Raw genomic sequence first — 18,245 nt, 5'->3', positions numbered from 1 at the left:
CCCCCCCCCCGAGTCAGCTTTCCAATTAAAAACAGAAATTACACTTTCTGTAACTGCTATACTTATGTCTGGAGCATTCATTAAAACAAACTTTCTCTGTACATAGTACAATCATGGAGAAAAAGCAAAACATTTCTAACAAATTTAGGAATATACAAAATTACGGTAAATGAAGGCCAAAAATAACAAAAATGTCAGCTACTAAATTTGGTCAACAAATCATCTGTCCTGCCACCGAGTGCCATTCAGCTTCGAGCATGAAACATTTGGCCAGCAGGAAAATGAATCAAATATTTGAAAACAAACCGTGACCAACATTTTCAGGGAAGAAAAAAAAACAAAACAGGATTTCTAGAATATGCTGGGAAAATGTCATTTTTAAATGATCTGATTGCAACTTTCTCTCATCATTGCATAACTAATAACAGCTTTTAGGATTGTATTTTGTTTGAAATATACTTACAAATGATATACAGGCAGCAAGTAGCAATATTCTAACTAATAAGTCTTCAAACTGTTCAATCACCAACTCCCATAATGTTTTCCCTAGGGAGAAAGACAAAACACTTGTCACCATGACTTAGATGCAACACAGAAGCACAAATAAAACATAGCTAAACTGCATGAAACCCATACCTTCCTCTGCAGGTAGTTCTGTTCCACAAATGGTTCCAGGAGCACAGCATAGAAAAAAAAGGGAAAAAAAACAAACAATATTCAAATTAAAATTAAATCAGTTATGTAAATAAGCAAAATCCCAACTGGTCCACGATAGGCATGTCTACTTGCCTGCGCTTCTCCAGGCACCAACTATATGGCCTCAGACAGTAATATAACACATTAACATAGTAGGTTTCTAATTAGGGCGGCAGCTAATTATAATCGGGCAACTAATCGATTATTTTCATAATCGATTAGCTGCCCGATTATTTTTTTCAACTAATCGATTGGTTCCATTAAAAAAAAAAAAAAAAAAATCTCTTAAGGTGCCCATACACCGTACGAATATCGGATGATTTTCGTATACGATCAAGTCTTCGTCCGATATTCATAAGGTTGACGGGCGGTGTACAACTGCAAATACTGTGCAATCGATCGACTTGACTAACCAGCAGGTTAGAAAACTTCGGTCGATCGTCTGATTTTTGCAAGGTTGGTGTTTTGGCGTTTCCTTACGTCAAAATTCGTACAATTTACACTGCACATGAGCAGACGAGAATACGTGCGGTTGATTACCGCAATTAGTCCAGGTGCTTTCTTCTAATTACCGCTGATCCAACCTTCCGATAACCGGGGCAGAATGGGGCCGCTGTACGAAAACCGTACGATGGATCGATCGGACGAAAAGTGTCGTTCGATGATCGCAAGGTGAATGGACAGCCTAACCCCTAATGAGAATAGTTGCTAACTATTCGCAATCGATTATTACCAATTTAATTGATTCATTGTTGCAGCCATATTGCTAATCCCACCGTGTTATGTAGTTTTTGAAGATTTTCTGTTAATTTTAGGTACTTGCAGCAGCTTTATTTAAAAACCACCAATGTGTGTACTTGCAGCATTTACACAACAATGAATGACAATCTCAGTACAATCTGAAAGGAGAACTTGGGAAAGTGGAATTACCCCCTCCAATCTGGTCTGCTCTCCTTACCTTTGTCCGTAAACTCCTTCCACCCCCTCCAGTGCACTACCTGTATACAGCAGCTCGTCCTGAGCTCTCTATTTTAAATTCCTTTCTTAGCAAGAAGCGCTTCTCATTGGACACTGACCAATGAGAGCTCACCATTTGCAAGCAAAATGTACAATACAGAGCACAGGGTACGTTGCACTGTACGGAGTATGGGAATTACACTGGCGGAGGGGGGGAAGGAGCATTTGGTCAATGGTAAAAATCAGGGGAAGAGAGGGGAGCAGATTTGAGGGGGTAATTCCATTTTCCAAAACCCACCTGGGAACGTGGAATTTGACCAGTAGAATTTCATTTAAAAAAAAAAATAAAATAATTTGTAATGCTTGATTTTCTAGTTAATAGGGTCAAATCAACTATACATTTTGACAACAGTAATGGGAATAAAAAATTTTGTTTTAAAAAGGAGCAGAACGTAAAAAAAATTTTCTTGAACAAAATAAATTCTAACAGTGAATGTGGTTTTCATTCAAGAAACTTCATTCATTCCAAAATCGAACGCTAAAAGAAATCGACATGGCATTTTCGAATGTTCCGACGAGACTTTTAGTAGGAACGTTTGTTCAAAAATCCACCGGTGTATGGCCAGCTTAAATCTCAAACAATGCCATGAAAACAGTCTTATCACACAGACCCAACCGGTCAGGAGGTTTATCACAATAACGACAGTTAGCATAAAGCTGGCCATACATTATGCAAATTTTGGCCGGTTCTTGCAGAACCGGCCAAAATTCATGCAGTGGGTACCGCTGTCGGCACCATTTTGCCTGACATCCCTCTATCAGCTGTTTGAAGGAGCCGGTCAGAAAATCTTTCAATGAACAGAACCAATGAGCTGCCGGCTCCGTTTGGGTATTCTTGATCAATGCGCTTGTAGCATTGATGGAGGAATCTGTTCTATTTTTGCCCGTTCAGCTGTGTATGGCCAGCTTAAGACTGAGGTGCCTTTCATCAGCCCTGCAACTACATGTCCATGCATTCACATATACCCCAAATAGATCAAGCAGACATCACTTTCAATAATACAAAAAAAAAAAAAAAAGCCCATAAATTTACAACATACACACTAATGAATCTGTTTTTTAACAAAAAACACATCACAGTACACCTGCAGGCATACAAACAGCTTTTGGCTACAGCAGATAGTATACCAAATACACTATAAAATATGGTAATCCCTAAACCATTACGCAAACAAGAGCTCTAGTCTGTAATAACTAAAAAAAAACTATTTGTTGTGCTGGTGTAAAAGCACCTACACTTGATGATCCAGTGCTCTTTTCCCAGCCGATTCTACATTTACCTCCTACATAATGAGGAGGCAGGATGTTGTGCAACTATTGAGAAAGGCATAAGGACTAAAGCCAAGATCAGCAATCGGCAGATGTCAGGGAAGTGGTGAAACCAGTTCTGGTACTTGATCTCACACACACACGAGGTTGCATCCAGGCAGCCATCTTCTGTTAATGTTATACCAGACTCCCATTGAGATGCCGGGATAGGCCCGTACAGGAAGTGCTCCCACCCTTCTCTGGAAGGATTCAAAGACAAACGCCACATCGGATCACTCATTCACAAATGAAGATGTGGGCTCTTTTAATGGGTCACCTGGCTACGCCACAAACAGCTGCTAATTGTACACGCCAGGGGTGCTGGCCCTTGGGCAGCAAGGAGCTCATAGAGATGTCCTCTCTATCTGGTGTATGGACTACCTGCAATCCAGAACTGCCTACTCAAACACTGACCTTACACAGGACAATCTTCTATAGATTTACCAATACTATAATATGTGACCCGACCTAAACTAGCCGATCTATAACTAATCAGATAGGCCCTTGCACTACATAGCTGCTTGTTTAAGGGTTGCCATATTTGTTACAATCTCACCATACAATCTCCTTTAGATTTACCAAAACTATAATAATATCTGTCCCTACCTATACTAGCCGATCAATCTGTGACTGAGCAGACAGGCCCTTACACTATATAGTTGCTGGTAGATTTAAGGGTCACCATAGACCTTATAACCTGATTATACAATCTCCTTTAGATTTAGCAACGTTATAGTGTGCCCCTACCTTACCTAGCCGATCGATCTGTGACTAATCAGACAGGCCCTTACACTATATAGTTGCTGGTAGATTTCAGGGCCACCGCAGACGTTACAATCTGAATATACAATCTCCTTTAGATTTAGCAACGTTATAGTGTATCCCTAGCTTACCTAGCCGATCAATCTGTGACTGATCAGACAGGCCCTTACACTACAGGTGGGTCACCATATAGGTTACAAGCTGACCATACAATCTTTAGACTTACAAAGACTATGTAATATGCAGATCTACCCAACCTATCCAATCAATCTGTATTCAGCCAAGCAGACCATTGTAATACATGGATGCAAAGAAGATTGCACAATCATATTGTAACCCGTGTAGAAAGATTTTAGCCAATAACAGGAGGACAATGGCCAATCTGCGCCCCTGCAGGTAGCCCATCACCCCTGCACCTGATCCTCTCCCCTTCATTGGTACCCCTCCAATGTACAGCCAAGTGATGGAGAGGGCCCAGGTGGCCGGGGCTCACGTACCGTTAGGGCCCCATCTTTCCTTCAGCTTCTTGACCTGCTCCAGGCCCAGCCCCGTGCTCTCATTGACGTTGAAATGCACCAGCACCTCCTCCACCGTCTTGGTGTGTGCGTTCTCCATTGCCGGATCTGCGCCCCCCTCTCCTCTCCGTGCTGCTGCTGTGTCCGGCTAGTGATCGCTCCACACACACAATAGGCCTGTGTCCTCACAGCCCTCTGCCCATACGAGCCCCCCCACCCCGGGCACTGCTGTATCTGGGATGACACAGACGTGGAGCCTCCGCTTCTTCTTCTACAGATGCCGCCCGGGATTCATGCACAGCTGGCGAGGATGGAACCGTTTTCCGCCAATGGGCTGGCTGCGGCGTTCCAGAGGGTTCTACGCTGCCCGGACCGTATGCACCTCAGCGCCCAGGAGTGACTGCGGCTCCCACACAACACATACACCCGTGCACGTCGGCCGGTCGGTGTGTTGCTTCCTCTATGAGTCGCGGCCTCCCTTTGGTTCCTTAAAAGCCGTCGCACCGGGCCGTCTCCTCCCGCGCAGCTCCTGATTCTAGTGTGGCAGTGGGACACAGCCGCTATAGCATTTTATTCCGAGGCTGCCCCAGACTCACGGTCGCTGCATGTGGACGACTCTGATTGGTGGGAATTCGCGTCACCAGGCCACGCCCCTTCTCCCCGGCAGGATCCAGGATCACGGTGACGTAGCGCGAAATGTCCCAGTGGGGGAGCTAGGCCTACGCTCAGCTGAGGTGGGAGGGGCGTGGCTTAGGGTCTATGTGTGAGAGCGTCTTATGGCACAGGTCTGCAGCCTGGCTGCTATCACCCGGCTCGAACTGCAGTGCAATTATAGCAGAGTGCCTCAGTGTTACACTACACTGGAACAATGTCCTCCCACTCCACTAACGTGTATCTAACCCACAAACTTTTTTTTTTGTGGCGAGGGTTTACATTTCTTGTCAGTTTTTTTATTTTGTATTCATTTTTCAATCATAGGACAGCATGAACAACAAAAGCAAAAACTGAGTTGTACGATAACATGACCAGTATTCAATTAGGTACATACCAGATTTGTGTCACTTATGTACAAAGTAACGGTAGACCTGTGCACTCCAGCTGTTGTGGAACTACAGATCCCATAAGCAGGGGTGGGCAAGCTGGCCCTCCAGCTGTTGTGGAACTACAAATCCCATGAGGCATTGAAAGATTCTCACACCTACAGACATGACTCCTCAAACAGATGCATCATGGGATTTGTAGTCTCACCACAGCTGGAGGGCCACGCCTGCTATAGGGCATTGCAAGCCTCTGACATCCACTGGCATGACTTGCAGTGGCAGGATGGAATTTGTATCAAAGTTGCCTTTGCCTGGTAAAGGTTATTGTGGTGCAGAGTTTAACGAGTCTATGTTATGTTTTAATGGAATGTGGCCTGCAAGGGCTGACTCTATTTTTGGTCAGGGGAAGAAGAGGGAGGAAGAATGTGGGGTCTCCGCCCCAACCTCATCTTAAAATTTCACATTAACCGTCCTCTCCGCTCTTCCCAAGACTAATCAGACAGGCCCTTTTTTGCTTACTCATCAACTCCTCCAATGATCACATCCAGGACTTCTCTAGAGTCTCTCCCATCCTCTGGAACTCTACCCCAATGCCAGTTATTTCCTACTTTGTTTGCCTTTAGGCGATTTCTGAAAACTCATTTCTTCAGGGAAGCCTATCCCTCCTCAAACTACCCACTGAACTATCACTTTCTAAAACAACTCATTCCCACACAGCTACCACCTCTTGTATCACTTGCCCTTCTGTTAGATTGTAAATTCTCACTGACAGGGTCCTCCTTACCATCTTGTCTTGATTTGTATTGTAACTTCAATGTCTTCTGTATATTGTAAAGCGCTGCGCAAACTGTTGGTGCTATCAATCCTGTATAATAATACATATGGGGTGAATGCCGACTTGGGGGGGGAGACAAGACAACCACTTCAAGGGTTAAGATTTGGTTTGCCCAAAGTTTTGCTTTAAGGCTGGTGACCTGTTTGTAGATGCTAAAGGCCTGTGACCGTAAAGGCAGGTATCATAGGGCATGTTCACCAAATGGACAGCATAGTCCTTTGTTCTACTTCGCATTGCCAGCAGTGCTCCAAGTCACCAGGAATATTTCATGTAGGGTTGTGAGAATTCTATAGTTTTTCTCTTAAACCACTGTAGCGACATTGCTCTGTCAGGTTTTTATCATTGTCTGGGAGATTCACTCTCTCTGTCTTGGTGAAATTCACCATTTCTGAACAGTTAAAAAATCTAAAATCTTCCGATGGGGACACTTGTTCTAAAAATACAGTGTGGCAAATAATGATTTGATCCCCTGCTGATTTTGTAGGTTTGCCCACTTACAAAGAAATGAAAGGTCTATAATTTTTATCATAGGTGTATTTGAAATGATACCGACTTATTTTAAATGATACCGAGAATATCAACCAAACATCCAGAAAGAACACATGATACAAATGTTAGAAATTGAGTTGCAGTTCAGTGAGTAAAATAAGTATTTGATCTCCAAACAAAACATGACTTAGTACTTGGTGGAGAAACCTTTGTTGGCAAGCACAGAGGTAAGACGTTTCTTGTAGTTGGTTTCCAGGTTTGCACACATCTCAGGAGGGATTTTGGTCCACTCTTCTTTACAGATCTTCTCTAAATCCTTAAGGTTTCTTGGCTGTCGCTTGGCAGCTCGAAGTTTCAGCTCCCTCCACAAATTTAAGGTCTGGAGACTGGCTAGGTCACTCCATGACCTTAATGTGCTTCTTCTTGAAGCCACTGCTTTGTTGCCTTGGCGGTATGTTTTGGGTCATTGTCATGCTGAAAGAACCATCCATGACCCATCTGGCTGAGGGAAGGAGGTTTTCATCCAAGATTTTACAATGCATGGCCCTGCCATTGGCCCCTCAATGCGGCAATTAAGTCGGCCTGTACCTTTAGCAGAGAAACAGCCCCAAAGCATAATGTTTCCACCTCCGTGCTTGACTGTAGGAATGGTGTTCTTGGGGTCATAGTCAGCATTTTTCTTCCTCCAAACACAGCGAGTGGAGTTCATGCCAAAGAGCTAAATTTTGGTCTCATCTGACCGCAGCACTTTCTCCCGATACTTCTCTGAATCATTTAGAATTTTAGATGTTCATTGGAAATCTTCAGACGTCCCTGTACATGTGCCTTCTTAAGGATCTCAATCCATGGCGGTGTATTGTGTTACCAATAGTTTGTTTGGTGACTGTGGTCCCAACTACCTTGAGAGCATTCCTAAGCTCCTCCCGTGTAGTTCTGGGCTGATCCCTCACTTTTCTCATGATCATCCTTACTCCATGAGGCGAAATCTTGTATGGAGCTCCAGACCGAGGGCGATTGATGCTTATTTTGTATTATTTCCATCTGTGAATAAATAATACGTTTTGTAGCCCATTCCAGCCTTGTACAAGTCTACAATCTTGTCCCTAACGTCCTTTGACAGCTCTTTGGTCTTGCCCATGGTGGTGAGGTTTGAATGGAAGAAAGAGATCCGGTGGACAGGTGTCTTTTATATACGTAACGAGTTGCTGTTAGGAGCACCTTCTTAAAGTGACAGGACCAATCTGTGTACCACATAGCCAGTCTGTGGGAGGAACAGGAATTATTGTTGGTTGGTAGGGGATCAAATACTTATTTTACTCACTGAACTGCAACTCAATTTATAACATTTGTATCATGTGTTTTTTCTGGATTTGTGGTTTCTATTCTGTCTCTATCATTTAAAATACATCTATGATAAAAAATTATAGACCTTTCATTTCTTTGTAAGTGGGCAAACCTACAAAATCTGCAGGGGATCAAATCATTATTTTCCATACTGTAAGTAAGTGGGGATTTTACATTACATTTTACAGTACAGTACATTGAGCTGCTTTTATCTGTATAGACAAACACAGGTTCAACGCAAGGGTACATGGAAAAAAACTGTCCTGCATGTGCCACATTCACACCATAATGCTGCATTGCGTAAATTGCAGGATACCAGCATTTTTATACATGGCAGCACACAGCACCGCAACACACTGTGGGTTGAATGGAGTGTCATGCTGTGACATTTCAATAAAGGCAAAAAAGAAAATAATAATAATAAATGTAAATTAAAGAAAAAAGTAAACTGTGCAATGCTTTAAAGTTTAAACAATGCATCTCACTGCCCCTACATAATGCACGCTAGAGCACACGTGTCATTGTATTTAGAGTTACGTGAGCTAGCCCTCATCATTGTGTGTGCAAAACAGGATGTAAATGGAGATCTCACAAATGGGACACATGACAAAAAAAGAATATATGACGGGCTCTTTAAAGCAGAACTCCAGGCAAAAAAGTTCTTAACCCTTGCAGTGGGGCTACCCCTGCACTGCAAGGGTTAAGTGCTCGTTTCTGTCTAGGTGTTATACTCACCCGAAGCTTGGAGCTGGCTGGCTGCTACTCCGGTCCCTGAAGCCTGTTTCCTCCTCCGCTGCAGTGATGATATGTTCCTCAGCATCCTCACATCCTATATGTGTATAGAACGTGGTGACTCAAGGATCTGCTGCAGCAGAGGGGAAGACAGGCTCCAGGGACCAGTCTTACAACAAGCCGGCTCCGAGGATCGATTGAGTATAATTTTTTTTTTAGCACCTAGACAAAAAAGAAACACTTAACCCTTGCAGTGCGGGGGTAGCCCCACTGCAAGGGTTAAGAACATTTTTGCCCAGAGTTCTGCTTTAAATTTTCTCTACTTCATCTATCTAAAGAAAATGGTTTGTCTTTTGATATACTTTAAAGTAGGTGCCATATATATACTGTATATATAAGACAGTGTATTCCAAATGACCCCTGGCATTGGTACTATTATTGCCAGTACTGTGCCTGGCACATATGCAATTATCAGCTTTACCTTTTAGGCTGATGTTACACTTGCAATCCTGTCACTTTGCCAGCGGCACGATTGCGGAAACAGCTGCAAATATATTTACCTGTTTCCACAAGTCATCCCATTTCTTGCTGGATGACCTTATGAGTAAGCATCATTACTGTGAAACGCGTTAATGCTTTCTTGTGGATGTTATGTTGACTGTGCCTTCCATTTGGTTAATACAAGTGTGATTAAACAACAAGCACCATAAACCCATTTTCTCTTCTTTTTATGTATTTCAGGTGGCATGACTAGGCAGCCTGGGAACCGTGGGTTGCCTCTGCAATAGCTGATCTCCCCGATGGCAGTAAAATTTAAACTGATTAACCTAGCGTGTTGCCTACTTGCTGACAGAAACGCCGCAGAATGTCACTTGCATGTGAGAGAGTGACGTCTTGCTCATCCAGCCAGTGTCCATGCGACATGTGAAAACAGGTGAGTGTTTCCCTGCCCAGCCCTTTAATACATAGTGATCTATCACTGGCTCATAGGATCACAAGTCTGACATGGACCTTACTTATGTGTGAAAGATCTATGTTATTGATTAACTAGAAATATATACTTCCTGGTTGTTGTGCTGATGAAACAGCTTCGTAACTTTATAAGTCACTAACCCAAAATGAGTATGCAGATTAGGTGTTCTGACCCCGATTTTTCCGATCTGCATTCTTGTATGTCTCAAAGTATTGAGGCCAGAGACAGCCAGGCAGCAAGCATGTTTAAGATATGGCAGCCTTGGTAATGATATCACTACATTACACAACACACTACACTACTTTTCCTTTAACTGTGTCGCAGAAAAAAAGCCCTTTGACACATGGCTCAGTGACGTAAATTCTAACCAATCACATTTGTCCACATGCAGTGACCGTGAGCCTGGGGCAGCCTCAGAACCATCACCCCAGCCTTAGATCAGGGGTGGGCAACTTGTATCATCAGGGGTGATACAACAAAAGAGAACTATGGGGTAAGTGTTTTTCCCCATAGTTCTCTTAAGGGTCATGGGAGGACATATACTAACCTCCTCCTATGGCCCAAAGCTCAGTATACAGTCCGTGTACCCATCGCACTCAGAACCACTGCTCCATGAGATAAAAAGTGGGTGCAGCAGGTTTCAACGGGTGGCTTCCGTCAAAGTATAAGTAAAGGATGGACAAGCTTGCATGATGAAGGGGATCCTGCGAGACCCCGAAACGTTGTATCTTGTGTTTTGCATTTGCAACAAGTACATGAATAAATAGACGTATTGGATTTGCTTTGGAGTGCCGGTGTCCATGCTTTACCAAAGCTCAATATATCGCGAGCTACAGCTCGCGGTATACTGAGACAGACGCAGCCAGGACAGATCCCGACATTACTGTTGACATCCACCCAGCTGCGTAAGTGACAGCGAGCTCTGCTTATCTAAAGGCAGAGCCCCCCCCCCCCCGTCCGTTCCTCCGGTCAGCGCTGGAGGAGGGGAGGGGGGAATCCCTGCGGGGAGCTGTAACTGTTGAAAACAAATCAGATCAGTCAATATATTTTTATTTTTTATTAATTGGTGTATTAAAGGGGTACATTGGACTGTTCCATCAATTATCATAAGTACACTAAGTTGTGATACATATTGTTGCTTTTCTTAGCAGTATTAATTTGTGAAAGTGGAAGTTGCAGTCAGTCTTTGGAAGGACGCAGGAATGTTTGAGACTTAAGGTGGCCATACACTTTACAACCCTCGCAAGACTTTTGTCTTGTGAGGGTTGTAAAGTACTTTAAAAAAACGTACGATCTGCCTATTTTGGACAGGCAGATGGTACTTGCGATCATCGCAAACCCGCCCTCCTAAGGGGCGGGCTTCCGGTGACTGTAATGAGGGGCAGGCTTACGATGATTGCAAAAGGGCAGTGTGCACGTGCGCACACCGGCCCGTTCAGCAGTTGTTGAACATGCAGGTCACTAACTCTTACGATTCTCGGCGGGTTTTCTAGCCTGCTGGTTCGACGGAAGACATGCAACCTTACAGTAGAAACGGTTGCATGCCTTCCATACACTGCACGACTATCCTACGATCGCGGGATTTCCCGCGATTCTCTTACGAGAATCGTGCAGTGTATGGGTACCTTTACATATGCAGTGAGTGGCTGGGCAAGGCTGAGACTCAAATGTGCCATGGGCAGCTGGTCAGGGATGATCTCTGAGATCCAGGCTCTGCTATGCACTAAGTAGCTCCTGCATATGTGACCTTTGATAAACACAAGCAGTTAAAATGTATCTAAAAAATAATTTTTGGATATAGTAGGGAAAGACAGGCCCGGCGCTACCGCAAGGCAAGTCAGGCGGCCGCCTGAGGGCGCTGCAGGGTGAGGGCTGAAAAATAGGGCATTTTGACAAGTACCTGCACTTGTCAAAATGCCCGATGTTTGTTTGAAAAAAAAAAACCCATAGCGCAAACATCGGGGCATTTTGACAAGCACAAGTACTTGTCAAAATGCCCTGTTTTTACAGGGAGTCGGGGTCGGGGAGGGGGTACAAAAATGCACCTTGCCTGTGTAGGCAAGAATCCTAGCACCAGCCCTGGGGAAAGATCAGCAACCCTGCTAGGTTTGTATTGCTCTCATCGGGCAGATTTACCCTTCTCTGTTTGTTCTAGTGACTGTCATCAGTAGGACTGAAATTGGGGAAAATTCCAAGATTCTGGTTGTCATCGGAATAGAAATAGAATTGAAATCTTTCAATGGAGACACCTGTTCTATTGACAACTTTTTAAGCCTAAATTCACACCCTTGTGGCGTGTTAAGGGCCCCCCACACACCTTACGATTATCGTACGATAATCGCAGGTAATCCCGCGATCGTACGATTATCGTAAGGTGTGTGGAAGCCGTGCGACCTCTACTACTGTAAGGTCGCACGACTTTAAACTTACGGACATGTTCGAAAACCAGCCGAGCATCGTACGATGTTCGGCGGGTGTGTGGCATGTTCGTACGATAACTGCCGTACGGGCCGGTGTGCGCAAGCACACACTGCCCGTTCGGCATTGCGGTCATCGGAAGCCCGCCCCTCAGGGGGCGTGGCTTGCGATCATCGCAAGTACGATCTGCCTATGCAACATAGGCAGATCGTATGTTTTTTTAAGTACCTTACAACCATCGCAAGACAGAAGTCTTGCGATGGTTATGTATACAGCTGGTGAGCTACCTTTTACTACTGTCTCTAAACCAAGAGGTGGATAGTGTGGCTTTGGACGTTTGGACATGAGCGCTGATCCAGGTTCAACGTGGGTGTTAATCAATCAATAACTGGCACTGTCTGAACACTTCCTGCTTGTATAAGGCTGGGTTCACACCTGGGCGTTTTTCAGCGCTGATCCATTTGTATACATAAGTTTCATTTTCTACTTGTTCTTCTAAAAAGAGTTTGTAAATAAACATAACATAAACAAGTGTGTAGAAAATATTTGATTTATGTTACAGAGCAATGCAGACCTTTAAAGGAGAACTATGGGGTTAAGGCTTTTCCCCATAGTTCTCCTTAGGGTAATGGGAGGACACAAACTAGCGTCCTCCCATCACCCTAGGCTCACTATACCTCGAGCTGTAGCTCGCTGGCGGATCGGAGCGGGGAGGGGGGAATCCAGCCCCTCCCCTGTCACGGCAGAGAGCTATGACAGGATCGAGAGGTGAGCAAATGCTGGTATGTGTTCGCTCACCTCCCGATCTACTGAGCCGACCTGTGACAGTCTCATTGTCACAGGTCGGCTAGAACTATGAGGTGAGTGAAAAGCACTCGCCTCATAGTTCTCCTTTAATAGAAATAAACATTTTATATGTATTTCCCACAAAAATTATTGTATTCTAAAGCAAACCTAGGTACCTTGTTTATACTTAAATTCTTTCATAATACTACCGGAATGAAGAACAGCAACCATTATTTTTAACACAGCAGTTATTAAGGTGAAGGTTCATATTAGAATTATTCTATAGACCTTAAAACAGTCATATAACACATGTAGCTTGATAAATACATAGCATCATGTTTGTCTTCTGTCCTCAATCTATTTGTCCCGCAATAAGCAATGGAAACTGATGACTATTATCGACGACACCATGCAACTCTTGGTATCGCTCAGCCCCTCTTATGCTATCTACATTTTTAACAGCATCAGGGTACAGAAGAAGCTTTGCCCAGTTACGCTTTGCAATCACAGGACGTAGATAGCACAAAGTATGCTAAACGACACCTTGATTTGCAAGTCAAACATGGTACTATGCATTTATCAAGGTACATGTGTTATATAGCTGTTTAATGAAGGCCCCTGGAGCCCCCCTAGTGTAAGGGAGCCTTGACTGGTCTTACCTAAGTGGGGGCTAACCAAACCCTATATATCTAAAGTAGCTTGATGCGATTATCTATGTTCCTGTGGGTGATGGGGTGCTCGCTGAGGCATGCTCCTTTCTTGGCAGAGAGATTTGTTAGGCTAATGGGGCTATGCCCTCAAGTTGAACTTTCTGTCAGTCTAATGCCTGTCCTGCACCAATGATAAGAACAGGTTCTCCTTTTGCTACCTCTTTTCAGGTGCTCACAGCACAGCTGTGAGGGGCACTGATTGTTTGGTTATGGTTATATATACAAATTTTTATGTTGGAAATTTCAATCATAATTTGGGTGTCCCTGTCTTCTTTAGTAAGGCTGCATTGTATAAAGTGATATGGCTAGACCTCTGCTTCTCCACAGTCATGTTCATGGAGTAATTGTAGTGTGAATTTCCACTTTAATTGTTTCCTTAAGTTTTTGAATGGGATAACTGGAAATAAACTCGTAAATAATATATAATAATATGCCGAACCATACTGATTCTTGACCACAGTTAGCAGTACACATTGGCTATTTTGCTTTCACTGACTGCATCCATTTAGATGATTCAGAGTCTGATGCATTCAATAAACACTAAGCAGTCAATAGACAGTAGACTTGCTTGGCCCTCGCCCAGAACTGACTTGTGATTTAGGTGTGATGCACGCCACCCCGGAGAGGGGTGAATGTTCTTACCTAAGCTACTATCTGATTAACTAAAAGATAGAAAAGTGAAATCACTGTAGCAGTTGATATGTTCCAAAGGCTGCAAGGTGGATATTCAAACCAATCAATATGCAGGAATGTATGTATCATTCTCTTTTCTCTCATTTCAGAGTGAGAGATGATAGAATTAGCACACTTTATGACATAAAATGCTTTCACTTTTACAGCACAAGAAACGACTACTGCAAATTCATCATGTTCATGTCCCCTGAATCTGACAGACAGTTTTAGTCATTTGTCACAGCAGTTATTCTGCTATCCCTTATTCCCTTTTACATTCCTGTATATTTAATATTTGCCTGTTAGTGCCATAAAGGACAATATCCAGGGATAGGGAAATGCAGGTTGTGGGTCACAAGCAGAGCACTTGCATTTGCTTTGGTGGATTTACATGGGGACAGCAAGAAGGGTTTAACCAAATAAGGATAAGCCAAACTCTTGCTCAACACTATGTTATCATACACCGAGAGACGGAGAAGCCGAACCATTGATAACATCATTCTCAGAAGCCTGGAAGATGAAAGTTTTTATATTAGGGAAAAATGAGATAAAAGGGAATTACAGCGCAAAGATTAAGAATTTTACAAACAATATTCATTCTTATTGAGTCTGCTGCTCAGTATGCCAGAGACATTTTATTTTACTTGCTCAAATATAAAACATCAAAAGTGGAGAATTCTTCTTTTTTTATAATTGGAATATACAAATCATGAAAACTGTTACCTATTTATTTAAAGTAGATGTAAACCCTTCTGAATGGCATTTAGTTTGCTAAAGCACTGTGCATCATAAACAACTGCCATTTTTAAAAATAAAATATATACTTCTTTTCTCCCCTTTTTCATCCTTTGTTACATCTCAGTGCTGCTACTCTACTTCAGCCTCTTTGCAGCCACTTTCTGTCTATGTGCATGCACTTGAGTGCTGTCTGCATGGCATTTCCTAAAGGTGACAACAGTGAAACCTACCTATTTAATGTGTATTTAAAAAGGCCACCTGTAGTCTCATCAGCCCACTTGACAGGGTAATAATGCAGGAGTACAATTGGGAGACAGGGACAAAGCATTGTTACCCTATAAAAGGAAGTGTCTGAACAATGACTGCCATGGCAGGATCCATTTATACTTAAAAATAAAAGCTGTAGATTTAAATGAAAAATGACTCGTATAATTACTTTTTTTAAATTACATATTGATTTAAACTGACTGGCCAAAAAGAAGTCACACACTCTAATATTTCATTGAACCGCTTTTAGTTTTGATTATCACGTGCATTTGCCATGGCATCGTTTCGATAAGTTTATGCAATGTCACAACATTTATTTCCATCCAGAGTTCCATTCAATTTTCACCAAGATCTTGAAGTGATGATGGGAAATTCAGACCACTGCGTAAAGTCTGCTTCAGCACATCCCAAAGATTCCCAATGGAGCTAAGGTCTGGACTCTGTGGTGGCCAGTCCATGTGTGAAAATGACGTCTCATGCTCCCCAAACCACTCTTTCACAAGTTGAGCCCAATGAAGCCTGGCATTGCCATCCTGGAATATGCCCACGTCATCAAGGATGAATATCTGCATGGATATAAAATATGGCTGTTCTCCAAAGGGAAGGACAGCATTAATATGCAGCAGTCGTTCCCTGCTGACTCCACCGTTTTTTAGTCCAATATCTTCATGATCATTTTTACTATTAAAAGCCAACGCAGTGAAAGGATTAGTCTGAATAAATATTTTCTGCAGAGCATAAAAGACTTCAATTCCTCATAAATGTATCCTTGCAGTTTGTTCATTACACACAGATTCACACTGACTGTCCAATGTATAGGAACAATCTGACTGTCCCCAGGCTATCTTTTCAGATGCTTGACACCTGGCATTAATATTGTTGTTCTGAGTCTGTGACTCACTGGGGGGAATTGATCAAAACTGGGGCAGACACAATCTGGAGCAGTTGCCCATAGTAAATATCAGCTTCTCTCCTCAGTGTGTTCATTTAAGATTTGAAAATGAAAGAGAGAAGCTGATTGGTTGCCATGCAGAGCTGCTCCAGATTTTGTCTGCTCCAGTCTTGATAAATTCCCCTCACTATGTATTGCAGCAAGGCTGGGGATCACAGTCTTGGAGCCTGCACCTTCAAAAATATCAGCAATGGCAACTTCCATATTTCTAACCTGCAGGATCCGTCAACTTTAGTTCTTGCATATAAGCATGCCAAGTGGTGTGTTTGTGCCTCAAGCCGTACAACACCTCCCTGTGAACGTCCAAGTTTATTCTTCCTCCAAGCAAATGTGAAACTTGAGTTTGATGTTTACAGTCTTAGAAAACGCTCTGATCCATTGCAAACAAACGTCACACATTTAGGTTTGCAAAGTCAACGGTTTCAGTTAATTTAAGTTTGTGGCATTGAATGTCGTCTTCTCAAGCTTTTAAAACTGATCTAGGTAAACATCCTTACCTGGTAACAGCAACAGCCCACCTGTGCATCTGATTTTCCAGTTCTGTAGAACACGTAATGCTTTCTCTTCTCTTGTACAAACAAGCATTAAGCACAGAGGCGGCTTTTCAAGAGGGAAAATACATCCAAAAGGGACACACAAAGTATTAAACCTTTGTATTATACTGCCGTCTACAGGAAGCTTGGAGGCTGGCAAACAAAACAACTGTAGGCCAGCCCTGGGTATAACCCCTTCTACTACAAGCATACCTCAGCTTTTGCTAGTGTCCTAGAAGGATGGACACCTTTTTTCAGCTCTGTTGATTCAGGACTTAACCTACTTTTTTATAGTAACCTTTTTTTCTCCATTCAAATTTAATCTCCATGAAAGCAGCAGGAGGTCTTTTCTGATTCTCACAGCTGCCTGGCACAGTTGCCCCCAGCCCCAATTTTTGGTCTTACTGAGACTGGACGCCGCTACATTGGACATCGCAGAGGCTGGAAGTCACCTTCAGACACTGGGCTCCACTTGAGCACTTTCCATACTCCTGGTTCTGGTCAGGTTAGCTGTAGAGCGCTCTCTAGGTCCAAAGCTGCTAGCATTGCCTCTGTACTTGCTCTGTCTCTGAAGTTGCTGGGCGCCTAATTTGTAATTCCCTTTTTTCCCCGCTGACTTGCTTTGGAAGGGGCTAATACTGTGGGACTGAGCACTGACATTATACTGCTGGGTGGTCAAGTGGTAAACAATAAATGTCAAACTAAAATAGAGTCTGTAAAAATAAAGTGTCAGGCTGTAACGCAGACCCTTTTTTTCAAGTAAGTGCATCTAGAGATAGAAATAAAAATCAGAGCACAAAACCTCGACTACATGTTAAATTAATTACTATATGCCCGAATATACGAAAAATGTATTCGGGCAAATAATAATTTGTTTGTGAATGTTGGTCACCGGTGCATTCTGCGCATGCATGCCACCACCTTGGAGGTGGGGAGCATGACTTCACATGATGCCATGCATGCGCGGCGACAGGTGCTGTCACACGCCGATATAGGCGCCCCCATCTTGGTGTATACTTAGGTATACACCAAGGAGGCGGCGCAGATCATGCCGGTGGCTGAATCCAAAATAGCATAAAAATATGTTTTGTTTGATGAAAAGAATAAAAGCGTTTTTAGTTTTCAATAATTTCATCGGAAAAACATTTTTAGTCTTTGCACATGTCTAATAATATGTGAGTGTGTGTGTGTGTGTGGGGGGGGGGGGGGGCCACGTTTTTTTTTTTTTTATTTTTTATTTATTTATTTTGATTTTTTCCCCAATTATTATTATTTATTTTTCTCCGCTCGGCTACACACAGAGCCGCTGTCATCCTGAAACTGACAGGATGACAGCGGCTCCGCGTTCCTCCCTGCTCGGCCATCCTGACTTCTGCGGCTTCCCTCCTCCTCTCTCTCCACTGCTCGGCCATCCTTACAGCAGCCAGCGCGCCCTCCTCCGCACCCCCCCTCTCCCCC

The 18,245-nt window shown here is 43.2% G+C and overlaps 1 protein-coding gene across 3 annotated transcripts in view; it reads right to left on the bottom strand.

Moving 5' to 3' along the window:
* The window catches only part of ATP2A2 (ATPase sarcoplasmic/endoplasmic reticulum Ca2+ transporting 2), a 60,776-nt gene extending 55,831 nt beyond the window's left edge, over positions 1-4,945 (bottom strand). For 2 of the 3 annotated variants that reach the window (XM_018568424.1, XM_018568422.1), the window contains exons 1-3: positions 4,281-4,940; positions 637-654; positions 464-546 (exon numbers count right to left, since the gene is read on the bottom strand). In XM_018568424.1, coding sequence (XP_018423926.1) covers positions 464-546; positions 637-654; positions 4,281-4,398 — 219 coding nt within the window. In that variant the 5' untranslated portion in view covers positions 4,399-4,940. Of the gene's footprint in view, positions 1-463; positions 547-636; positions 655-4,280 lie in introns of all 3 variants that reach the window. The other variant, XM_018568423.1, reaches the window with a different exon arrangement.
* Between the last annotated feature and the right edge of the window lie 13,300 nt (positions 4,946-18,245).

This window comes from Nanorana parkeri, unplaced genomic scaffold, assembly GCF_000935625.1.
Source record: "Nanorana parkeri isolate BGI_ZX_2015 unplaced genomic scaffold, ASM93562v1 scaffold1184, whole genome shotgun sequence".
NCBI classification, from domain to species: Eukaryota; Metazoa; Chordata; class Amphibia; order Anura; family Dicroglossidae; genus Nanorana; species Nanorana parkeri.
This window is presented reverse-complemented; position numbering and strand designations above follow the sequence as displayed.